Source organism: Capsaspora owczarzaki (assembly GCF_000151315.2).
Source record: "Capsaspora owczarzaki ATCC 30864 unplaced genomic scaffold supercont2.8, whole genome shotgun sequence".
NCBI classification, from domain to species: Eukaryota; class Filasterea; order Ministeriida; family Capsasporidae; genus Capsaspora; species Capsaspora owczarzaki.
In genome coordinates, this window is record NW_011887299.1 from 212,442 (window position 1) to 236,288 (window position 23,847).

The following is a 23,847-nucleotide window of genomic DNA, read 5'->3' on the forward strand; positions in this document are numbered from 1 at the left end:
CGACTGCGTCGTTGCGTTTTACACTCACTGTTGTTGGCTCATTAACGAGATGCCATTGCAAGCATGCTTGTGTTTGATGCTCATGTTGAGAATATGAGCGAGGTTGAAGTCCTAACTGCTGTTCAGGCAATCCCGCCCTTCTTTTTTTTTTTTTTTTTTTTTTTGGCTTTTTTTGTTTTTGTTTTTCCTCGAAATGTCCGTCTGTAGTCTGTCGATTGAAATCAACAAGAAACAAAGAGATGCACATTTATTTGACAAAAGATTGCAAAAAGCCAGCCCATTCTATCCAAGTCCTACTGGACGAAAACGGCGTGCAGGCGCTCAAACTCGCGGCTATCCAACTTGACAGTTTGTGGAGCCTCCGGTCGTCCAGCGCTGGGGATGGTGAGCTTGCCAATCTTGACCACATTGAGCTGTGTTTGGGTGGGAAGAGATTCACGAACGGATGAGCAACCAACTCGGAAAAGAGCAACACAAAACAAAAAAAAAAAAAAAAAAAAAAAATTCGCTCCTTTTACCGAGTGGGAAAGATCTGGCCGCGCAAACGAACCAAACGAAGAAGGTGCAGCCGCTCCGGCAACTTCCGTCAGAATCGCGTCTGCAGCTCGGGCAGAAAGCTCAGACGTGAGACGCTGAAGCGATGCCAGTTGAACCAGCGGGTCTGCGACGGCAGGTTTGCCAGCACGCTCGGCCACGCGAACAACTCGCACCGAGGTGGACACATTTTGAATACTCTGCAAGCACAGGTGCAGACAAACAGCATGAGCAATCATTCCTACACTGCCACCCCTCCCCTATGTGTGTCGTTTCTACCTTAACAAGCTCGGACGCCTCTCGGGCAACGCTCGTAATCGTAGAAGGCGTCGGGGTGACGGACGACACGGAGACGGCGGCGGGAGAGACAGCGGCGTAGGTGCGCGGGACGGCGAGTGGCGGCAGTTCGGCCAGACTGAGCTTGGACGATTGGCCTTTGAGCGACGCGTTCTCCAGTCTGAGATGACGCACGGCCGCCTCGAGAGCCTCGACCTGCGACTCGTACTTGCCAATGACAGACGCAGGAGCCATGGCCGCGGAGGCACCGGAGCCGCCATCGTGGGGCGCGCGACGAGGCGAGCCAAGCGGGCTGGCACCAAGACTGGGCAGACCAAGATCGAGACCGGTGGCAGGAGTATGGGCACCCGTCTGGCCGCCGGTTCCGGCGCTCGTCTTGCGGAGCGTTTTCAGCTGCCTCTGCAAGTCCGAAATGTCCTTCTCGTACACTTCAATGTCGGTGTGCAGTGCTTTGACGGTGTCGTCCAGGCGCTTGACCTGCTTGTTTGCAGCGTCCAGTTGCGCCTTGGCATCCTCCAAACGATCACATTCCGATTTAAGGGACAGGACACGCTTTTCGAGCGTCTCGGCCCGCACATGCGAGTCGCCGAGCTCCTTCTCCTTGACCTTGAGCGCCGTCAGAGTAGCGTGCAGCTCTTCAGACTTGGCGGCCAGTTTCTCGCGGAGTTGGGACGCCTCGGCAGCCTCGTCCTTGAGAATCTGTGCGCGGTACAGCCATGGTGCAACAGTGTTGGTGCCTGTTGGGGATGCAGTGATGGCAGATGTGTCGTCGAGGTCACCGCGCTGGAGCGCGGCGAAGAGCTCACCGAGAGCGGCAGCAACGGCACCAGCTTCGGCAGCCAAGTGAGCAACCGCGGCTGAGCCGTCGCTTGTTGCCTCGCCCATGTAGCGCTGCACAACATCGCGGATGCGATCTCCCCAGTTGTCGAATGCCAGTGGCAACTGATCGGCAACCGGCGCCGAGGCATCCACGCCGACGGCGAGGGCTTGGGCCAGTTCGTCGAAAAGAGCGGCCAGCAGGCCGGAACGCTGACCGAGCAAGGCAATCTTCTCGCGTTGCCCGTGAGGGAGTGCAATGCGCGCCTCGGTGCCCGTACTTGAGGCGGACGCACTAGCAGCAGCGGTGGCAGGCGTCGAAGCGGCCGCCGAGGGCATTTTGCGGACAATTCGGCGAGCAGCGTCGCGCGCCTGCGTGAGCTGGTCGACAGCCTGGACCAAAATGCTCGAGATGCCCTGTGCAATGGCGTCCGAGCCACCGTTGGGTGCAATGTGAATCAAGGACAGGATGGCAGACGCGCCATGCAGCGCGCGGTTGCAGCAAATGTCGATCGTCTCGCAACGCCACTCGAGCACATCACCATCGCTCAGATTGGTCAACAAGGACGATGCAGGGGACGAGTAGAGGACACCAGAGCTGCCTTGTGGTTGTTGTGGTTGTTGGTGTTGTTGCTGCTGCTGCTGCGGCATGCTGGACAGCTGCAGACTCGAAGGCGAAGGGGTCAGACCAGAGGCCGTGCTTGAGCTCGGAAGGTACGACACGCCAAGATATGAGAGCTGGGCAATGGACTTGTCAATGCCATCCAGCGGAACCACATCCGTCAGCTGCTCTCGCTTGAGGAGCTCGAGAATGGAGTCCAGCTTGCGCTCGTGCACAACCAGCTCAGAGTGCATAAAGCCAAGCTTGAGATACAGCTCAACCTCGCAGGAGCGAAGCATTTGCGAGAAGCGCGCAAAAATGTGCTGCAGATCGACCAGACGAGCAAAGAGTCGGTGGGCGAAGGAGGTGGACTCGCGACGCACCAGCGTTTGCACGGACTGAGCATGGTTTGAGCCGGAAGCCTGCTGTTGCTCCAGTCCGTCGCGATCGAGATGGAATTGCTGGCGCACCTGTGACATGGCCATCTGGGTTTTGAAATGCAGACGGTGGAACAACAGGACGGTGCACACGCCGTCAAACTCGGATTTGAAGAAGGACTCGGGCAGGAAGGAACGCAGCATGGTGGCCATTTCGGTTGCTTGCATGGCATCGAGACGCCGCAGCTCCAGATCCACGGCGCGGGCGTGCGCTTTGGAGGCGCTCGACTGCAGTTGCATGTTCAGGCTCAGCAATGACTGAGACTGCGTCGCAAGCTCGCGCGACTCCTCCTGCTGAGATACCTCGCGACGACGGAGCTCAGACATGTCTGCCTGCAAGTCACGCAGCAAGTCGCGGTACTTGCCAATCGAGGCCTCCTGATCGGCAATCGTCTCGTTGGCCGACTCGAGCGCGCGGGACAGCTCGTGCACGCGGACGCTGAGGCTGTCAATCTCGCCCTGCAGCTGGCGTTCCGATGCAACGTGGTTTTCCTCCAGCTCATCGGCAAGATCGCGAAGGGCCTCCAGATCGTACAGTTGCTCGTTCAAAATGTGGACGCGCTCTTCGAGATCGAGATTGGCGTTCGTCAGCTTCTCCACCATGTCGGAGACCCCCATGGCGTCATCGACGGCCTGCTTGAGCTCGACCACTTGAGATTCCAGATCGGCGACCTCTGCGGAAAGCTTCGTGTTGCGCTCGCGCAAATCAGGCACGGATGCAGCCTCCTTTTCCAGCACTGTCACCTTGGCGGTGAGCTCGTGCTTTTCCGCCGCCGCCATGTCCCTCAATTTGACGAGGGCCTCTTTGAGACGCTCGTTGTGAGCCTCCAGCTGCTTGGTCTCTGCAGACGTGGGCCGGCGTGCGGCTCCGTCACCAGCAGCCGCCTGCTCCTCCTGCTCGCCGCGCAGAATAGCCAGATCGAGATTGAGCTCTTCGATGCGCTCCTTCAGCCCCTCCACCTCGGCCTGCATGGAGTCGCACTTTTCCTCGGCCATCTCCTTGTCGAGCGTGGCGAGCTCGGTTGCATCGGAAAGCTCGGCCACCTCGCTCGTCAGCTTGTCGCGCGCCTCGGTGGCTTCCTTGGCCTCGCGTCGGGCCTCCTTGAGCTGCTGCTGCAGCTCGTGCTGTGCGTGCGCCCACTTTGTCTTGTACTCTGTCATCTGGTCGTGCAACGCGCGGTACTTTTCCAGCTCTTTCATGCGCTCGCGGTCTTCTGCGCGCTTGGCCTCCAGAGATGTGACCTTTTCGCGCAACAAGAAGACTTCGCGGTCTGTGCCAGGGTGAGTAGGTGCAGTGGAGGCAGACGCGGCGGAGGTGTCTGAGGCGGTGGCGGGGGCGGTGGCTGCTGCCGGAGTTGGCGCAGCTGGTGTACGCAAAGTCGATGTAGCGGCAGCTGCGGCAGGGGTAGGCGCAGGAGCAGCAGCTGCAGGAGTAGGTGCAGCAGCAGAAGCAGCAGCTGGCGCGGGAGTCGCTGCAGCAGCAGCAGCAGCAGCAGTCGGTGCTGACTTTTCCTGAATGCACGAATCCAAAGTCATGACAAGTGTGGCATCGTCAGCGCTCTGCAGCCATCCATCATTGATGCTTGGGAAGCTCATCATACTCTCTTACCGGAGTCGGCACAATGGTCACTTGAGTATGACGGACAAACACGCCGTGCAGCTCCTTGCACTTAAAGTACACCTTGCCTGTTCATTGTTTTTGGTTTTTGACATAGATGAACAAACAAAAAGATGCATCTGTGAGTGACGGGTCGCGCGGTTCATTGGGCTTGATGCCTGGAATTGCACTGCATTGAGATTTGAGTGATTCAGATTGGGAGATTGGTAGATTGGAGCGGCGATTCGCTCGCCTCGTCACAACCCCTCAACCCCACATTCAGATCCTCAACAAACGCAAGCACACGGTGGAACGCAGCGCTTGACTCGAGTTCCGCGCAGGTCAGCGGCTCAAACGCTCACCTTGCACAGATCCGTCATTTTTGCCGTCGCCGTCGTCCAACTCGACTCCGACCCACCAGCCGGCAGCGAAGGCCGTGGTGCCCCAGAAGCGAACCCAGCCGAGCTTGCCACGGAGCTCGACGCGCTGGCCGACCTCGAGCGCGGCGGCGTCAGGCGGAGGAGCTTCAGTTGCCATTCAATGCAAAAGCAGCAAAAAGGCCCAAAAAAAAAAAAAAAAAAAAAAAAAAAAACAAGAATGAATGAATTGAACTGGAATTGAAATCGAAAGTAAAGCATCGTCAACAAAATCGCAAAGTGGAGCATGCTCGAAATGTGCGGATGAGGACTTGTACTGAAGAGGGAGTCAATGAATGAAAAGGGGTGGGGGAAGTGATTGATTGGAACAAAATTGCAGCTGGACGATTCTGAGTTTTTGGAAGCGACGTTCTCAACGGTCATGCCGCACTGTGATGAGACAAACATGGTGCAAAGAGTCTGAAGAAGAAGAAGAGGAGGAAGAAGAAGAAGAGACTGAATTACTGAATGTGACACTGAAAACTACACAAAAAAACACACACAAAAAAAAAACACAACACACACACAAACAAACAACCAAAGCTGCTTGCTTAGCGCTTCAACGCAGAGTAGAAGCGCATGCCAAGGATGACAAGGAGGGAAAGACCAGCATAGTAGCCAAGCAGGATGCCAAAGTCGCCCCATTCTGTCAATCCGAACAAAAACACAAGGTGAGCAACAACCGTTGCGACAAAACCAAACCCTGGCAGAAACTGTTCACGCCACTTCTCGCATCAGCCACTTACTGCGATCCTTCAAATCGAACGCATTCAAGATATCTTGACCATCGTTCATTCTGCAAAAGTAGTTCACTTCGGTGTAGTTGTACGGATTGTAGATCGGAATGGCATCCGAGCGGTCGCAGACGAACGCCTTGCCCTGGAACTCGTTCAAGGCCAGGGATTCGACAGCGTACACCATGTAGTTGCAGTAGGCAAACCAGCGCCAAATCCAAGACATGGACTCGATGGGAATCAAAAAGCCAGCCAGCAGGAACTGCCAAACAAGAACGAGTGCGAAACAGCAAAAGTCAATCGGACGAAAAAAACGAAAGTGCCGGCGGAGATTGAAGCAAAATACACTTACAAAGAACGTCGAGAAGGTCGGGGCAATAACGTTGGCCACTGCCTGGTTGGCAGAGTACACGGCAACCGTTTGGGCAAAGGTATTGGCGCACAGATACGTGACAAAGAAGATCAGGAGGAAGAAGAAGAAGCTGCCCGCCTCCGTGCTCAAATTAGTCATCCAGTAGAACGGAACGACAAAGCAAACCAGGTAGACGACATGGAACGGGTACTCGCAAAGCAGCAAGCTAATCGACATGGCTGACGCACGGTACGTGCCACTCGCTTTCTCGCGATAAAACACTGCATGACGGGGGCAAAAAAAAGAAAGAGAGCGGCCCATCAATACTCATCGACAATGCGAACACCCGAATTGATCTGCAAAAGCCAACCACTCACCAGCTCGCAGCTCCAAAATGTCACCCATGGAGGACTGAGAAATGAAAGCCATGAAGACCAAACCAAAGAAGATCATACCAATGCGACCCGTGGCACCAACTACGGACAAGAATGGTCAGACACAAGTGAGGCGACCGGGATTCATCACAAACCACAAAAACCCAAACCAAAAAGAAAAAGAAAAACACAGCAGTGCCCAACCCTCTCACCTTCATTGTACTCGAGCTGCCAGAACAACGAACCAAGCACAAGCGACATGAAAAGGTAGGTCACGAGTCGGGTCTTGAAAAGCGTGGGATTGCGCCACGACATGAGCCACGTGCGAGTCATCACTTGGGCCAGCTGCGTGCGGAAACCGGTCGCAAACATGGCGTCCTCAAAGTGCGGTGGCTTGACGTCCGGGGTGCAGACACCACTGGCGAGGGCGTCTTTGACCTTGCGGCATTCGCTCGACTCGCGCCACTGCGCAGCACAGTCCACCTCTTTGGTCTCGCAGACAGTGTCCAGCACCCAGTCGGCCACGTTGCGGTCGTGCTGGAACTCGATTCCGAACTTGGCCTTGACGTACGCGAGCAAGAGCGCCGAGCGTTCGCCGACGGGGCCGAAAAACACTTGATGACCGCCCTTTTTGAGCAAAAGCAGGTGGTCAAACATGCCAAAGATTTCCGCCGAAGGCTGGTGGATGGTGCAGATGACGGCACGGCCGGTTTGGGCAATCTGCCGGATTTTCGACATGACCAGGGCAGCACCGAACGCGTCCAAGCCGGATGTCGGCTCGTCCAAGAAGAGCAGTGGCGGATCGGCAATCAGCTCGACGGCGATGGTCAGCCGCTTGCGCTGCTCGGGTGAAAGGCCGCCCGAGCTGATGGTACCAATCAGATCGTTGGCAATGTCCTCCATGTCCAGCTCGTACATGACCTTTTCCACGCGGGCTTGCTTTTCTTCGATGGAAATGGACTCGGGCAGGCGGCACATGGCGGCAAACGTGATGGCCTCCTTCACCGTGTGAAGCGCAAAGTGAATATCCTGCTGCTCGCAGTAGCCAGAGATGCGCTTGAAGAACACGTTGCGCGGACCGCCGTTGATCTTGATCGAGCCGGTGGTTTGACCGCTAGTCTTGCGATCGGCCAAGACGTCCAAAAGCGTCGTCTTACCAGCGCCAGAAGGACCCATCAGAGCCACCAAGGTACCGGGCTTGACATAGCCGTTAATGTCCTGCAGCAGGGTCTTGGTGAAGACCTTGTTGTTCTCATCCTTGGCCTGGACGTCGTACTTGAGGTCGCTAAACTCCATAAACGCCTTTTGGTTGGGCTGCAGGCGAGCGACGACGGCAGAGTTCGCGGTGGCCGCAGCGGTGGAGGCGGTGCGGCCCTCGTCCATCAGTTGTTGCGTTTGATCGAGGAGGTTTTGCGCAAAGACGGCGTCTGTCTCGCGACGCTCGAGCATCTTGCGGGCAAGCAGCGCGCGGCGCCGAGTGAGAGACTCGGCATCCTCAAAGTGCGGGTTGTGTGTGCTGAACTCGCGCGAGTACTTGATGCAAAAGAAGGAAATGAAGAGCCAAACAAGCCAGTAGACATAAATGATGATAATGTCCCAATGGTACCACGTGTCACCGAGTTGCGCACCGAGGGTGCCCAGGTAAGCGTCGCCTGTCGGAAGCGGGCAGACCTGGGTGCCGTTAAACCCACCAGCCGAGAATGGCAGGTTGAACAGGGGATTGTTCGCCGGCGGAATCAGCTCGTCCGCGTCGCACTCCAGGGTGCGTCCCATAAATTCATTCATCGCAAGGCCTTCGTACGAGTAGTGCATGGGAGAAATCCAGTACATCCAAATCCAAAAGTTCCGAATCGCCGATGGCGGGAGCAAGAAACCGTTAAAGATAAAGTACAAGACGACTGACGACGGGATGATGGCGTTGGCGAGGTTGATCGAGCTGTGTCATCCCAAAAGAGCAGCGAGGGAGCAAAAAAAAATGAGAAATCGGCGGGGAGCAAAAAATGAGAAAGGACGAAAACGCAATGGCGTCGTGCTCACGCAAGCTTCAAAAAGAAGACAACAAAAACAAGCCAAAACATACGGAATCAAGGCGGAGAGGGCACGGGCATAGGTGGTCGACCACAACGCGCTGCCGGTACACATAAAGAAAAAGTAGAAGAAAGCCGCGGCGGTCGCATTCAGGCCAACAAGGAAATAAATCAACACGACGAACAGGGTCACTTCCGCAAACAAGAGCGGAAGATCGGCCAGATTCACAGCCAGGAAATAGGCAAAAGGTTGAAAGTACTTTGACTTTCGCTGACTCAGGTAGACGTCACGCTCAGCCAACAACTGGGGAATTGCCGTGCCACCTGTTTGTCAAGAGCAGAGGTGTAAAAATAATCATCTAAGAACCACACACAAACAAAGGACCACCAAGAAAGAACAAAACATACCAAGGAAACCCATGTGACCAACAACGGTCGTAATGACACCAAGCTTGTTGCGCGAGTCACGCTGGTTGTCGCTCAGCTGCAAGAAGACGGTGGCAAACAGGACGGCCGTGATGATACCACGGCCCAAACGAGCTTGGAAGGAGGTGGGGTCGCGGAATTGCATCTTCAGGGCACGGCTCAAGGTCAGCTTGAACTGGCTCCACAGCTGCAGCGGATACTTGCCGAACGTGTCAATGCTGGCAGCGGGCGGGCAGTCGCGTGGGGCAACACCCTTCCACAGACGACGACCGAGCGAGGCGTAAATGTCGCTCTCCCTGAACTTGGTGACGAAAAAGTCCACGGAAAGGTTGATGCTCACCTCTGGAGGCACAAACTTTTCCGGGTGGTCGCAGCACTGGGCGAGGAACTCTGCCGGATTCATGTCCTCGGGGCACTCGAGGCCCAGCCCAGCAAAGTAGTCGAGCACACGGCCGCGAGGGCCAAAGTACGTAATCTGGCCTTGGGACAGGATGCACACCTGGTTGAAGAGCTCGTACAGCTCCTTGGACGGCTGCAGAAGCGCAGCCATGCAAGGGAAGCCAACATCAGCAATGGAGCGGACGTGGGAGAGCACATTGAAGGCGGCGGCGGAATCGAGACCCGTGGTCGGTTCATCGAGCAGAAGCATGTTGGGCGTCTTGAGCATTTCAACGCCAATGGTGACGCGCTTCTTTTCACCGCCAGAGATGCCGCGGATGAGCGCGTTGCCGACGAGCGTGTTGGCAGCATGCTCGAGGCCGAGCAGCTTGAGGATGACATCAATGTGCGAGTTTCGCTGCTCCATCGTCATCTCGCGAGGCAACTGCAGCTCGGCGGCAAACTCAAAGGTTTCGCGGACGGTCAGCGTCGGGGTGTGGATGTCGCTCTGCGCAACGTAGCCACAAACACGGTTGAAGTTTTCTGGGATTGGTGAGCCGTTGATCAGCAGGGTGCCGTTGCGGTCGGTGGCCAGTCGGTTGGCGATGGCCTTGATGAGGCTCGTCTTGCCACAGGACGGGCCGCCGAGAATCGCCACCATGTCGCCAGGCTCCATGTAGCCGGAAATTCCGTCGAGCACGGTAAATTCGACTTGCGAAGGGCGGTCTCGGATGCGCAGGGTTTGGAGCATGTCCGACCAGACGGTGCTGACTGTTTGCTTGGCGTCAATCATGGTCTTGAAGCTAATGTCGCGAAACTCGACAAAGGCGCCCAGCATGCGGCCTGGGAAGAAGCGCTCGACAAAGTCGACATAGTACGAACACATGTCAAAGTTGGGGTCGTTGAGGTCGACAATCACGCCCGCGCCATTCGCAGACGGAGAGCTGGTGTTGGACAGCAGCGAGTCGTCCGACTGCTCTCTCAGCGGATGGTAGACCTGCTTAAAGTCCTGCGGGAAGAGCGCGCGCTTGGGATCCGTGTGCGAAACGCGTGTCGGGTCGAGTCGCGCCTCGGCAATGGCCAGCAGGGCGCTCGACATTGTGCCGCCAGCAGCAGCAGCAGCAGCAGCGCCATTATTGGAGCCAGCAGCAGCAGCAGTGGTAGATGACGAGGACAGCGCGCTGCCGTCGCTGGCGCGCAGGAGGCTCTTGCGGCCAGTGTCGTCGTGCTCGCTGGGCATCATCGGCAAATCATTCAGCTCAAAGTGCACGCCTGCCTTTGCCGCGCCGCCGCCGCCATGATGGTGCTCGCTGTCCTTGGCCCGCAGCGCATGAGCGTACGATCCGAGGCGCGGGCGGTGTGCGCCGTTGTCGTCGTTGTCCGTCGAGGTCGTCGATGGCGCGGCGAGTGCGGAACCGGAACCGGAACCGGCACCGTGGTGATGATTGTCGGCTGATCGCGCGTGGTCGCTCATCGCAGTCCAATTGGAAAACAAGAAGGGGCTCCTCCTCTGGTCTCAGATCAACACGATACTCTCGTCGTTTCGTCTCGTATCCAGCTCGATCGCTCCTGGATTGTTTTAGTCCTCTCGCTCTTGTCAATCCCGAGCAAAAGAGATTATTAAAAAAAAAAAAGAGGGACTGCCGGGACTTTTTTTTTTTTTTTTTTTTTTTTTGAATTATTTTTTATTTTTACAGTTTGGGACGTATGCGGTTTCATTGGGAACAGTGCGGCGCTGGGGCGGGATTTCGTAGCCATCAGCGCTTTGGATTGGGGGGGGGGGAATCGCACTCACTCACAGAAGCAAAACACGAGCACTCGCAGGCAGAGCGACTCCTCCATCGCCAAGACATTTGAGGGAAGAAGGGGGGAAAACGGGCAGAGGTGCGGAAAATAGCACGAACTTAAAAGCATCACAACATTAAAAATTAACCACCAAAGGCGATTTTGAGGGCTGCAAAGGGGGGGGGGGAAGGGCAACAGGTGGGTTGGGTGCTGCGGAGGATTGCACTGCGCCACGTCAGCAGCAAAAGCGCGGGGGAATGCAAGAGGGACGAGAAACAACAAGTTGGAGAAGAGGGCGAGAAGGTGAGGGTTTGAGCGACTCAGACAAGTTGCTGTTCGCTTTTCACTTGTTTCATTTACCTCGTTGCATTGCAGGGGTGGAATCAAAGAGAGAAGAGCACGTGCATCACGCTGCAATCGGGGGTGGAGGGGAAGAACAGGAATTGGCAAAATGACGAGATTGACTTGTCTGAATCAAAGGAAGCCTCGGATCGACCTGAATGGGACGACAACACACAGCGCTTGTTTCAGATTCGAGCTCGTAACTCCGTGAGCAAAAGTGGTGAGAGAAACGGACGTTAAATACATTGTTTTCTCGAGTCTGGAGTTCTGAGAACGATGCGTTTTTCCTTGTTTGTTTGTTTTGTTCGTTTCTTGCACATCTGTGTTTGCCAGCTGCCTTGTCTGCTGCTTCCATAACAATACCTGCAATATATGTACATGTAGTCATTCCTACTTTTTTTGCCTTTGTTTTTGCTCCATCATGTCGGCCTCGTTGGTGCTGGAGCCAGAAGCAGTGTCGCTGCAGCCACAGCCAGACACGCGTCCATTCAGTCCTGCTGGCCCTGCTGGTCCTGCTGGCAGTTTTGGTGCATCTGCGAGTGCTGCTGCGGGCGCTGCTGCGTCGACGTCGACGGGCGGTGGAGCTGCTGCTGGCGGCGACGAGGCGTTTCGCTTCCAGGGCGTTGAAGTCGAGCGCGACTACTCGCATGGCATGGCGTGCCAGTTCCAGTCACAATTCCCAGTGGAGCTGACTGGATTGGTAAGAAACCGAGTGATGATGATGATGAACAGGGTCCCCTCTGACGGCAATGCTCTGACGGCAAAGCTCTGACGGCGAAACCCTGTCCAATGCGAACGCACAGCAACCGGTATATCTCACATACATTGTCTACGGCGTTCACAGATAAGTCAGGAAGCCTTCACAAAGACAATTGATCACATCAACAAGCTGTTTGAGCACTCCGAGGACGTCGACGCCAAGTCCGCACTATTTTCATTCGTTTCCTGCCTGTGCGGGTTTTTGTGTTTTCCAATGCTAGAGTCGCGCTATGATCGAGTAAGTACTCTGGATTGTGCATTGGAGTACACGTGCCAAGCACCTCTCTTTGGTGGCAGTATCGCCAGCCGTCTGCTTTCTGGGTGGTTGTCTCAATCTCAATTTCGATTTGTTTGTCGGTGATCTCATTTGTTGCTCTTGCCCCCTTTGCAGACGCTGAAGGCGCTCGACAAGTACATCCAAGACCAAAACCAGCAAGTATATCACCCATTAGGGCTCCACATCATTCCTCCGATTCGGAGCGGCCTTCGTGTGGTATGAATCCTTTTTTTTTTTTTGTTTGTTTGTTTGTTTGTTTGTTTGTTGTTGTTGTTTCGTTTTTGGCAGGCCTTGCCCGTTGCTCATCGTGTGTCTGCGTTTGTCGCAATCATGTTCTGCATGAAAACAGCTTCAAATTCGGCCGTTCTTCCAACAGAGCATATCACGCTAAATGCGTGATGGTGCAAAGCTGTGAATTGTACATGTTGTCATTGTTTGTTTGTTTGTTTAGTTTGTTGTGCTGTTGTTTGTTTTGTTTCGGCTTCGAGTCCCTCGTTATGAAAGTTGCACGTTTCAAGTTTTGCCGCTCTTGTACTGTCGTTGTTGGGGATTCGCGTGTATTTCGATAACTTTGGCACACTCACAGCACAAACACCTTTCGTAACTCGCTGACAGAGTAGGTTTGCTTGGTGCGGGGATCTGTGATGATGCCATTGTTGGCGCGTGCCATTTCCTGAAGCGCCTGTGAAAAGAAATGAGTGCATACTCAGCCAAAGTTTGGCACGCCCCAACGACCCATTTCTGCTTACCGTGAAACTGTACACGTTGCCATTTGGCAGAGCCATGGGGAGATTGTGCTCGTTCATGACTTCGCCAGAAATACGGCACACAATGCACGACTGAGTGCGGTGGGAGAAGGGCAAATCTCGGGCCAAATCGTTGATTGTTGTGGAGCACACAGGGCAGTTTGGATTCTTGTCCTCGTGTTGATAGCACATTCTGCAAGCACAAGGTGACGAAACAGAGTTGTGAGTATATCGAGGCAGGAGACTTTGTTCAAATGCGAACGTACGGTGTCTTCAGCGCTGAAAGACCCGCTTGGAGCGAAATACTCAAAAGCGATTGGGATGTAAGACTGTGGATCATAAAGCTGTCATGTCGGAACTCTTCGACAAGATCGTTCCAACAAGACGAGTCGAACAGTCGCTGCAATCAAAAGCAAACAACAAAAAAAAAACATCAAGCAAAAAATCTCGGTCAGTTCACTTTTGTGGTTTTCACTCGCTGCGCACTGCATCGCATGGAAGAAAAAAAAAAGCTCCAACCTTATAACTGTCGCAGTCTGTCGAGGGTTGGAAGGCCAGGCACCCCATGGCAGTTTGGATGTCGCGCATGTTGGTGTCAGAAAACGGAGACATGTGCTTGCGCGCATGAGCAATGGCTTCGGCGCGCTTGCCACTTCGCAGCAGCTCGACGAATTCTTGTCGACGCAGGTGGAATTCAAAGTCGCTCTGACCGAGGTGAAAATGATGCAGCAAAACGCAGGCAGAAAGAAAATCCGTCAAATTCAACATGTTGCGGATGCTTTGGAAGAAACCGTGTGGATGGGAACCCTTACCTCGGACTTTTTCAAGCGAGACTTGTTGACGTTGCACCACGCCAGAGCAGCAGTGCAATCGTGACGCTGCAAGGCCTCTTCAATGCTGCGTGATTCGAGAAAGACGTCGACGTCGACCAAGTCCTGCCACCCCCGCGGTGTGAAACAATCCAACCTCGACGTGAGTAACCACGCACACAACACAACTATTCCCGTTCGATTGCATGCTGAGCACGCAAGACTCCCGAGACGACAAGAAGTGCCACTCTACGTACCAGAATGCCATTGTCGGTCGCAAATTTGTTGGCTGTCTCGACATAACCTTCCCGCAGCAAGTGGTCGACAATGACTCGATCGAGTCGCGTCATGTTCCAAATGAGCTGCTGGTCTGGAGCACCGATTGTCTTGGCGCTCTGCTGCTGCTGCAGATGGTCGAGCCGGATTTTGCAGCGCTGAATGTCCTGGTCCTCCTTGCCCAGCACCTCTTCGACCTGCACTTCCCCCAAAAAAATCAGCATTGTAGAGCAAGGTCACAAGCAGTGAGAAACAGCAGCCATCATGAATGACAGACAGCAAGCTTCAATGCTGTGCAAGTCATCAAAATTTCAACCATTCAAGCTGGATGCAACCCCCGTGCCTCCCAAAAGCAAAACCCCATCACTCGCCTTGCGTTTGAGCTTGTGCAGACGCGCCACAACGTTCTCGATGCCCTGGACAGCCGCTGAGCCGCTGAGGCGCGAGGCGGGGTTGGCTGCGTCGGCGCGCTTCTGCAGGTCGGCGTAGGTCGCAACGACGTGCGCCATCTCCTTCTCGAGCAGCTTCTGCGAGTTGCGGAAGGACCTGTTGAGCGACTCGTACGGCACCTTGAGGAACGGGTGCTCCAGCACGCCGAGCGCAGAACCGGCACTGGACGAGGACGACGACGACGACGACCCAGTTTGCTCGTCCATCTCCAACTGGTACAGGCAGACAAGAAAACAAAAAATGCAGACTGGGACTCTGAGACTGGGATTGATTGACGGAGGCTTTCGATAATCCAATCACTAATCACTAGTGTATGAACAACGGCACTAGGTCTTGAGTTGGCCAGTTTCAAAAGTTAAATTCTACGCGTTGCTTTCGCTGACGTTCTTAACTCGAAGTTCGACTACAAGGTTACCTAATCGGTATTCGGTCATATTATTAGGACGTGAGCTCAAGGTCTTAGACAGCCTGTCTCCAACCAAAAACGCGCGACGGTTTGGCACGTTCAAGTTTCGCGCAGCAAGTCTTTGAGACCGGCGGCGTTCGAAGCTCTCTCTCTCTCTCTCTCTCTCTATCGGATATGTCTAACGACCATGATTGACATCCTGGTGCTTTCCATTGTTGAATACATTGAACGATGCCTTCTCAGCCTTCGGTACCACAACGAGGAGTGTTCCTTTCTCGTTTGAGATCTCCCATCTCGTTGATTGGATCCCATCCCATCGTTCTTACACTCACTTTTTGTTTCCATTCACCCATCGTTCTTACACGCTCACTCCTTCTTTTCCATTCATTCAAACCATCCCATAGCATGTCTGGCGAACTCAGTATGCAATTTTTCGGGTTTTTTTATTTTATTGTATTTTTGTTTGATTTTTTTATCATTTTCGAATTTATTTTATTTTATTTTTTCCCGTTCTGTTCGACTGACCCTTTGCTTTTGTTCCCTCCGCGGCGGCTGCAGAGACCGTGTATGGCACGCTGCCAGCGACAACCCGCGGTGTCCCCGTGCACCTCGGCGGCGACCCGAAGGGCAAGAACTTCCTCTACACGAACGGCCATTCCGTCTTCATCCGCGACATTAACGTAAACCGCCCCTCCTCTCCTCTCCTTCTTCACAAATCACGTTTTTGCAGGCTGACTGTCTGTGTTGCAACTTTGCCTTATGTTGGCCTTTCGATCTCCACTCTGTCGCAGCGTGCGATTCGCAGCGCCCAATGTGCGATTGAACTGTGATCTTTTGTCCCTTTTTTTTTCCTTTTTTTCTTTTTTTCTTTTTCGAAATAGTTGCCTTCTATTGATTTTTATTGATTTTTTATTTTTTTTGCGATTGCTTCGTTCCCTCCTCCTCTTCCTTCTCCTCTTCCTTCTTCCCTCTGTCTCATGTCACGCTCTCCATTCGTCTCTCTCGATTCGTTGCAATGGATGTGATTGAGCACGGCGTGCATCTGTTTGTCATGTCCTCTTTTTTTTTCTTTTTTTTTCTTTTCTTTTTTTGTTGGATTTTTTTTTGCTCACTTTTTGGCTTCCATCACGCATCCTTCCTCCACAGAACCCGATGATTGTCGATACCTACAACGAGCACCAAGTCAACGCCACCGTCGCTCGCTACTCGCCCTCGGGCTTCTACATTGCCTCTGGAGGTAAGACCAAAAACGAACAAACGCAAATCGCAAACTATGCCAAAAAGCAAAAAAAAAAAAAAAAAAAAAAAAAAAAAAAAAAGCCGCCTTCCATTTCGAGCCTCTTTTTTTTTTTATGCTTTTTGGTTTGTGGCTCAAAAGCACCAGTTCGGACGCAAAGGTGTCTGTTGCCCAAAAGGACACTTTGCGTGGATAACCAGCAATGGAAAAAGACACACAAGTAGCTCATCTCGCTTTGCGCTGTTTTTGAATGTGAACGACAGACGAGTCTGGCAAGATTCGCATTTGGGACACGGTCAACAAGGAGCACATCCTCAAGTACGAGTACCGCCCGCTCTCTGGCGCCATCAAGGACATTGGCTGGTCTGAGGACAGCAAGCGCATCGTTGCTGTCGGCGACGGTCGCGAATCGTACGTTTTGCTTCGAGCTCGTCGTTGCTTCTCGTTTTGTCTGTCGAGCCGATTGCGCCTCTTCCGTGCGACCCATTCAAAAATAACTCACGCCATTTGGCACTCGTTGGCCAATCGCAGGTTTGCCTCCGTCTTCCTGTGGGACTCTGGCTCCACTGTCGGTGAAATTCTCGGCCACAACAAGGCCATCAACTCGGTCGCCTTCAAGCAGCAACGCCCCTACCGCATTGCTACCGCTGGCGAGGACTGCATCACCAACCTCTACGAGGGCCCTCCGTTCAAGATTACCAAGAGCAACATTTCTGTGCGCCACGATGGGGTTTCTGTTTCTTGTGCTTGCTTTTTTCGTTTCAATTTTTTTTCTCACTTCTGCTGCGCTTTTCCTCCACCTTCTCAGGACCACACTCGCTTTGCCAACTGCGTCCGCTTCAACCATGACGGCTCCAAGTACCTGACTGTCGGCTCTGACGCCAAGGGCTTCTTCTACGACGGCAAGACCGGCGAGAAGATTGGCGAGCTCGGCGACGCGTCCAACAAGCACACTGGCAGCATCATGTCGCTCAGCTGGAGCGCGGATGGCTCCCAAGTCATCACGGCCTCGGCCGACAAGACCGCCAAGCTTTGGGATGTGGCACGCAACGTTGTCGTGTCGACCTTCACTTTTGGCGACGCTGTCGAGGACCAGCAGCTCGGCACCCTTTGGCAAGGCTCGCACATCCTGACTGTTTCGCTGTCGGGCTACATTAACTACCTTGACGTCAACAACCCCAACAAGCCCCTGCGCATCCTCAAGGGCCACAACAAGAGCATCAACTCGCTCTCGATCGCCTCCGACCGCTCGACGTTCTACTCTGGCTCGTACGATGGCCGCATCACTGCCTGGAACTATGGCAACGGTGAGAACGACATTGTCCAGGGCAAGGGCCACACCAACGACGTGACCCAGCTCCGCACCCAGGGCGACAAGCTCGTCTCCATTTCGGCCGACGACTCGATCCGATTCACCGACTCGGCCTCCAAGACGTACTCGGACGACAACAAGGTTGGCCTCCCCAGCGTCCCCCACGGCCTCGGCGTTTCCAAGTCCAACATTGCCGTTGTTGCCTGCCACAACTCGGTCGAGCTCCTCCGCAACGGCAAGAAGGCGTCGTCCATCAACGTCGCGTACGAGCCCCAGGCTGCTGCCATCAACCCCGCCGAAAACCAGGTCGCGGTCGGTGGCAAGGACGGCAAGCTCTACGTCTACACCTTGAACGGCGATTCGCTCGTCGAGAAGACCCAGCTCGAGAGCAAGGGCCCCGTCACCTCTGTCGCCTACTCTGGCAACGGCCTCTGGCTTGCGGTCGGTGACACCCAACGCAACATTTACGTGTACGAGGCCTCCTCGCTCGAGCGAAAGATCACCTCGTGGGTCTTCCACAGCGCTCGTGTCAACGCGATCGCATGGTCGGCAGACAACCGCCACCTTGCCAGCGTTGGCCTTGATACTAGCATTTATGTTTGGGACGTTGAGCAGCCCAACAAGCGTGTTCACATCAAGAACGCCCACCCCGGCAACATTACCTGCGTCGAGTGGCTCGATGAGAACACTCTCCTCACTGCCGGACAAGACTGCTGCGTCCGTTCGTGGACAATCAAGTACTAAGAAGTGCAAGAGGCCATCTCTGACTCTGCGCCTTTTTCTCTGCTGTCTTTTTTTTTTTCTTTACCGTGTTCTGCCGCGTTCTGCCTCTGTTGTTTTGAGGGCGGATGGAAACAAAGCGTTTCTCTCCTCCCGTCGTTCTGCCTGAGCGTTGCCGTCAGTCTGCCTGAGCTTTGCCGTCCATTTGTACATGTCGTGTTTGGTCTTTGTGCATTGCTGTTGTCCATGCAATTGATTTACGAACCTTGTGAATTAATACCTTTATATCTTCGCCAAATGTCTTGATCGGGGGTTTTCTGTGCCAACTTCAGGCCGACAACAACAACAACAGGGCGCGAGAATTGTTCATGCAAGTGTATTCGTCCAAACAAGACAAAGAACGACAAATGGCGGGGGGGGGGGATTTGCACACAAAACCCGCATCAGAAAATAATCGGCAAAGCTATCGAAAACAAAGCAGAGGGGGTGGGGGGGTAGAACCAAGCAGAAAGTGGAAGGAGGAGACAAGACTTAAACGCGACAGACGCCACAAACAACAAAAGCTGGCCTTGTGTTTCAAATCAAACCATCATACAGGGACAGAGCCTGCACAATGGACGGGTCGTTGCGCGAGCCCTCCCTGAACTCTTCGATGGTCAACCTGCCATCAGCGTTCTTGTCCATTTGCGAGAAAATCTTGTTGACGCGCTTTTCAGGGGTGTCCTCGTCTGCAGGCAGCGCCATCATGTTGCCAACCATCTTGTAGATGGCGTCCACAATCTGAAGCATTTCGTCGCGGGTGATGAAGCCGTCGCCGTCGAGATCGTACAGCTGGAAGGCCCCTGGTGATTTTTGAAGTGGGAGGGACGAATCAACAAGACATAATAACGCGCAAAAGGGTGAGCGTCGCACAACAGCATCGTTCGAAAATAATAGTAAAAGACCTACACTCGAGCTTTTCATCAAGGTTGCCGCGCGATGTGATGGAGAGCGCGCAAATAAACTCCTTAAAGTTGATGGTGCCGTCGCGATTCCGGTCAAACACGTTGAAGACATAGTCGGCAAACTTGGACGGGTCGCCAAAGGGGAAGAATTGCTTGTAAATCTTTTGGAACTCTTGCTTGTTGAGCATGCCTGACGGGCAATCCTTGATGAAGCCCTTGTACCTGAGAGAGAGAGAAAAAGAGTTGGGGTGAGATTTGGCGCTGTCTTCTAGCTTTGTTTTTTTGTTTGTTCTCGTTCAAGCAAGGCCTCGGATCAGGTGTACCAGCGAATGGCTCGTGCTAGAGTGTGGCTGAGGGACGACTGAACCAACCAAGGGAACTGGGACTAGGACTGGGACGAATGGGCGCAGTGCAATGCGAATTCAAAATGGGAAACCAAGCCAACCAAAACGCCCAACACACGTCCCGTTTTCGCTCTGCCTTTGTCGTCGCGCGTTTTTTCACTTGCTGTCGTAGCGCACGTTGCTCACTCAATCATGAGAACGCGTTCGTCTCCTCAACCGAGGACAGCAATTCAAAAGCAGAATGAACAAAATAAAAAAATAAAAAAAAATAAAAAATAATAAAAATAACGAATAACGTTGCTGCACTGTAACGCGAGAGGCAGTCCGAGCTGCGAGCGACGCGTTGCACAAGCAAGCAAATGAGAGAGACATTGAAAAGCGAGAGTCATAGAGAGTCATAGAGAGAGAGAGAGAGATGGAACGCGGATGAGACAACCAGTAGTGCGCTCAAAATAAACAAAAAGGGCAGGAAACGACTCTGCAGTGAATGAAGCGGGAAGGAGAGAGGGGGTTGGGGTTGGGGTGGAAGGAGGGGGTTAGGGTTGAGTGAGGTGGTTGCAGAGGCAGAGAGGCGGAGCGACGCCAGCCAAACGCAATAGCAAGAGTCAAGAGAAAAAAAAAAAAAAAAAAAAAAGCCAAATTTTGTATGGTTTTACCATTGTTGGAGTTCTCGACGGTCGACTGTTACGGAGCGAGTTCACAAGCGATATTGCAAAATGGTACCACGGCGATCGACAAACAGTTAGTAAATGACGCACTTTCGCACTTCCCTTCTGCCACTCAACCCCCAACACAAACACACACAAGAGTCAGGCCCAAAGGGTACACAACGCACAGTAAGTGACTTTGAGGAGGTCGTCGAGCTGCTCTGGCTTGAGCTTTGAGTTTTGCTTGCCCATGATTGTAATGCACGAGAAGTGGGTACAAAGAAAATGGCGACTGAGGCTCAGATTTGTCTGAGATACTTGGAGAGTGGAGTTGAATGTTGCTACTGTATCGTGCTCAACATGACTGTAGAACAGAATGCGCGTGGCGAAGCCCGGACTGCGTTTGCAAAAAGCCCTCCTCTGAGAAAAATCTCGCTTGGTAGCTCAGATTCGTTCGCAATCACCCATCCTATCAAGCAATATTACAAAGTGGTCAATACAGTAACTTTTTCCTATTGGGTTGGTTTCTCTGAGCCAGTCTCAGTCTTTCAGCAGCAAAACAATGGATTCCGCGCTCAAGCCGGTCAAACGGCCAGCAGACGAGCCAGCGGATGGCATCCACTCACATTCACAAGGCGAGCCTGCATCACAGCCACGTAAAAAGGTAACCCCCCCCCCCCCTCCCCGTCCCCTTGCATCTCGAGGCGAGTCGCATTTGGAGTTGTTGTATGAGAGTTGCATTGGAAGCTGGCTCTTTGGATAGGCGCCGCTCACTCTGCCAAACCCGCCCGGACTGTGAACATGAATACTATGGTGTGTTTGTTTGTTTCCTGAACGTTGAACGTTGTATGACAGTACTATCGCGCTGATCTGGACGAGGACAGCGACGACGAGTTCAAGCAGTACCGAAGCGAGAATCGTCGCGCCAACGCCAACGCCGGCGCCAGGTCGACCCAAGCTCAGTCCCAGACCCAGCCCCAGGCGCAGGAGGGCAATGCACTCCCAGAGACCGAAGGAGGCGACGAGGACGACGACTATGTGCCGTATGTGCCGGTGCGCGAGCGTATGAAGGAGCAGATGGCCAAGGTCATTGGCGTCGACCATCGCAAGCTCGCCTCTGCTGGAGCATCAACGTCTGAAGGCAGCTCGGATGTCAATGCAGAGGCGAACGCGGCGGCGGCGGCGGCGGCGGCGGCGGCGGCGGGTGAAGGTGGGCCAACGCCATTCACATTGGATCGGTTTGAAGCGCCCGCTCGTCCGACCGTGAGTCTGCTCGATCAGCACGTCGAACTCCAAAAGCAAGGCGATGGTAAGATGGCAGCGCTTTTGGACTCGCTGTGACTTTTTGTCGGGAAGTGGGGCAGGAAGGTTTGGTTTGCTTGGTTTGGTTTGGTCGGATTTCGAGTTTGTTTTGCTTTGCTCTGTCGTTCTGTGACGTTCACTTGAGGCATTCGCTATTTTGTTTTGCGGTTGGTGTCAACAGGCGTGGTCGAGTCCGAGTTGGACAAACGCCTACGAGAGGAAGAGGAAATCTTCAGAAACGTCACTGAAAAGACCGCGCTGATGGGTGCTGCCGAAATCGCAAAGGGTGTCGTGTACACGGAATCAATGCCCAAGAGCTGGCGCCCACCTCGGTACATCGAGGCACTGACAGATGACGAACGGCAAAAGATTTGGGAGGAAATGCACATTATTGTGGAAGGCGACGACATTCCGCCGCCCATCAAGACCTTCCGCGAAATGAAGCTTCCCAAGTCCATCATCAAGCACCTTGCCAAGCGAGGCATCAAGGCACCCACGCCTATTCAAATTGAAGGCATCCCCGTTGCGTGAGTGTCGCTTTCTTTGGCTGTGGTTTGGTTTTGTTTGCGTTGACTGCGGCTTTTCAGGGGCGTGTTGCTCTGCTGAACCTCTATTGACTCAAAAACTGCATACATTTCGAATCGCAGATTGAGTGGCCGAGACATGATTGGCATTGCTTTCACTGGTTCTGGCAAGACGCTCGTCTTCTCCCTCCCGATCGTCATGTTCGCTTTGGAGCAGGAGCTGAAGCTTGGGTTTACCAGCGGCGAGGGTCCATATGGTCTGATTCTTGTGCCTTCTGTACGTTGTTGTCTGTGTGCACCTCCTCCTCCTCCTCGGATGATTCGAGTGTGGCTCACATTGGCTGTCGTTTGCTTTTGTTTGCTGGCTCTTTGCAGCGCGAGTTGGCCAAGCAAACCTACGATAATCTTCAAGCGTATGCAAAGGTGCTTGCCACGGAAGGATTTCCGCTGTTGCGCGTGGCACTCTGCATGGGCGGTGTCAATATGCGAGAGCAACTGGATTCGATGCGCGAGTACGTATTATTTTTTTTGTCTTGTTTTTGTCTTGTGCACTCTTAATCTTGCTCCTTGTGGTCTGCTAACGTTCCATCTCGTTTGTTCTTTTGTTCTACAGTGGCGTGCATTTGATGGTTGCGACACCTGGTCGTCTGATCGACCTGCTGCAAAAAGGAAAGGTGAACTTGGACATTTGTCGCTATCTTACACTGGACGAAGCCGATCGCATGATTGATATGGGCTTCGAAGAAGACATGCGAACAATCTTTTCCTTTTTCAAGGTAATTGGATCGTCTCCGGGGTGGCAGCGCTTCTGGCAACTAGTGTTGGATGATTATTCACTCGAAAAAATCTCTCGTCGTCTCCTCGCTCTGTTGATTCCTCCAATTTGTAGGCGCAACGACAAACGCTCCTTTTCTCTGCAACAATGCCCAAGAAAATCCAAGACTTTGCCAAGTCTGCGCTGGTGCGACCTGTCATTGTCAATGTCGGTCGTGCTGGTGCAGCCAACCTTGACGTCGTGCAAGATGTGGAGTACGTGAATGTCGAGGCACGCTTGGTCTATCTGTTGCAGTGTCTGCAAAAGACTGCGCCGCCAGTCATCATCTTTGCCGAGAAGAAGGCCGATGTCGATGAAATTCACGAGTACCTCCTGCTCAAGGGCGTCGAAGCTGTTGCCATTCATGGTGGCAAGTCCCAAGAGGAGCGTGAGTGGGCTATTCGCTCATTCAAGGACCATCTGAAGGACGTGCTTGTTGCCACCGACATTGCTGCCAAGGGTCTTGATTTCCCCGACATTCAGCATGTGATTAACTTTGACATGCCTGAAGAGATTGAAACATATGGTAGGTCAACATGTGTGTGTGTGTGTGTGTGTGTGTGTTTTGGAGGAGGTGAAAGTCGATCGTCGCTGACTTGAAATTGCTTTTGCTCCCCTTCCCCTGCAGTCCACCGTATCGGTCGTACAGGTCGCTGTGGCAAAACGGGCACAGCATCAACTTTTGTCAACAAGACCGTGCCCGAGTCGGTGCTGCTGGACGTCAAACACTTGCTCATCGAAGCACATCAGAAGATTCCGCCCTTCCTGCAACAACTGCAGTCCGAGGCAGAGCAGTACCTGCATATTGGATGTAAGGTTTTGATTCATCAGAGTGGGAATTGTTTTGGTCCAAGTGCCTCATCGCTTCCTTTTCTTTGCAACTTGCACAGCAACACGCGGATGTCAGTTCTGCGGTGGTCTTGGTCACCGTATCGCGGAATGCCCCAAGCTCGAGGCCCAGCAAAAGCAGAAATTGGTCGGAAGCAAAGACTACCTTGGCCGTGGCGGTGGTGGCGATGGCGGCGGTGGCGGTTATTAACACCCTTGTGTTCTTGTTCTTGGAGAGCTGTTCAAGCGACAAATTTTCCGAAAATACACAAATGGCCTGCTTCAATATCACAATTTCTTGTTTATTGTTCATTGTTCTTCTTCTTCTTCTTCCTA

The 23,847-nt window shown here is 53.5% G+C and overlaps 7 protein-coding genes across 7 annotated transcripts; 3 read left to right on the plus strand and 4 right to left on the minus strand.

Annotated features, from left to right (window-relative positions):
- Positions 1 to 233: 233 nt before the first annotated feature.
- On the minus strand, positions 234 to 4,842 carry CAOG_05006 (hypothetical protein). The gene is made up of 5 exons (XM_004346641.2): positions 4,645 to 4,842; positions 4,295 to 4,371; positions 814 to 4,197; positions 519 to 734; positions 234 to 413 (listed from the first exon to the last, which is right to left on the minus strand). Exons 1-5 carry the CDS (start codon positions 4,817 to 4,819, stop codon positions 294 to 296), a joined length of 3,972 nt encoding a protein of 1,323 aa, XP_004346691.1. The 5' UTR covers positions 4,820 to 4,842; the 3' UTR covers positions 234 to 293.
- A 295-nt stretch (positions 4,843 to 5,137) lies between these two features.
- On the minus strand, positions 5,138 to 10,615 carry CAOG_05007 (ABC transporter). The gene is made up of 7 exons (XM_004346642.2): positions 8,594 to 10,615; positions 8,239 to 8,509; positions 6,371 to 8,094; positions 6,162 to 6,260; positions 5,785 to 6,065; positions 5,445 to 5,694; positions 5,138 to 5,344 (listed from the first exon to the last, which is right to left on the minus strand). The coding sequence occupies exons 1-7, from the start codon at positions 10,461 to 10,463 to the stop codon at positions 5,250 to 5,252; spliced, it is 4,590 nt and encodes a 1,529-aa protein (XP_004346692.1). The 5' UTR covers positions 10,464 to 10,615; the 3' UTR covers positions 5,138 to 5,249.
- Positions 10,616 to 11,519: 904 nt separating this feature from the next.
- Positions 11,520 to 12,773, plus strand: CAOG_05008 (hypothetical protein). The gene is made up of 4 exons (XM_004346643.2): positions 11,520 to 11,816; positions 11,961 to 12,113; positions 12,267 to 12,368; positions 12,502 to 12,773. The coding sequence occupies exons 1-4, from the start codon at positions 11,538 to 11,540 to the stop codon at positions 12,541 to 12,543; spliced, it is 576 nt and encodes a 191-aa protein (XP_004346693.2). The 5' UTR covers positions 11,520 to 11,537; the 3' UTR covers positions 12,544 to 12,773.
- Positions 12,682 to 14,670, minus strand: CAOG_05009 (macrophage erythroblast attacher protein). Its single transcript, XM_004346644.2, has 7 exons — positions 14,355 to 14,670; positions 13,965 to 14,180; positions 13,711 to 13,833; positions 13,418 to 13,603; positions 13,165 to 13,298; positions 12,902 to 13,091; positions 12,682 to 12,834 (listed from the first exon to the last, which is right to left on the minus strand). The coding sequence occupies exons 1-7, from the start codon at positions 14,637 to 14,639 to the stop codon at positions 12,733 to 12,735; spliced, it is 1,236 nt and encodes a 411-aa protein (XP_004346694.1). The 5' UTR covers positions 14,640 to 14,670; the 3' UTR covers positions 12,682 to 12,732.
- Positions 14,671 to 15,216: 546 nt separating this feature from the next.
- Positions 15,217 to 18,226, plus strand: CAOG_05010 (WDR1 protein). Its single transcript, XM_004346645.2, has 6 exons — positions 15,217 to 15,260; positions 15,398 to 15,519; positions 15,986 to 16,076; positions 16,340 to 16,487; positions 16,608 to 16,791; positions 16,885 to 18,226. The coding sequence occupies exons 1-6, from the start codon at positions 15,245 to 15,247 to the stop codon at positions 18,130 to 18,132; spliced, it is 1,809 nt and encodes a 602-aa protein (XP_004346695.1). The 5' UTR covers positions 15,217 to 15,244; the 3' UTR covers positions 18,133 to 18,226.
- Positions 18,227 to 18,470: 244 nt separating this feature from the next.
- On the minus strand, positions 18,471 to 20,345 carry CAOG_05011 (calcium-binding protein NCS-1). Its single transcript, XM_004346646.2, has 4 exons — positions 20,232 to 20,345; positions 20,053 to 20,077; positions 19,057 to 19,274; positions 18,471 to 18,950 (listed from the first exon to the last, which is right to left on the minus strand). The coding sequence occupies exons 1-4, from the start codon at positions 20,293 to 20,295 to the stop codon at positions 18,685 to 18,687; spliced, it is 573 nt and encodes a 190-aa protein (XP_004346696.1). The 5' UTR covers positions 20,296 to 20,345; the 3' UTR covers positions 18,471 to 18,684.
- Positions 20,346 to 20,591: 246 nt separating this feature from the next.
- On the plus strand, positions 20,592 to 23,803 carry CAOG_05012 (ATP-dependent RNA helicase). Its single transcript, XM_004346647.2, has 9 exons — positions 20,592 to 20,707; positions 20,899 to 21,352; positions 21,527 to 21,872; positions 21,993 to 22,146; positions 22,245 to 22,381; positions 22,483 to 22,645; positions 22,759 to 23,209; positions 23,312 to 23,494; positions 23,574 to 23,803. Exons 1-9 carry the CDS (start codon positions 20,606 to 20,608, stop codon positions 23,720 to 23,722), a joined length of 2,139 nt encoding a protein of 712 aa, XP_004346697.1. The 5' UTR covers positions 20,592 to 20,605; the 3' UTR covers positions 23,723 to 23,803.
- The last annotated feature ends 44 nt before the right edge of the window (positions 23,804 to 23,847 follow it).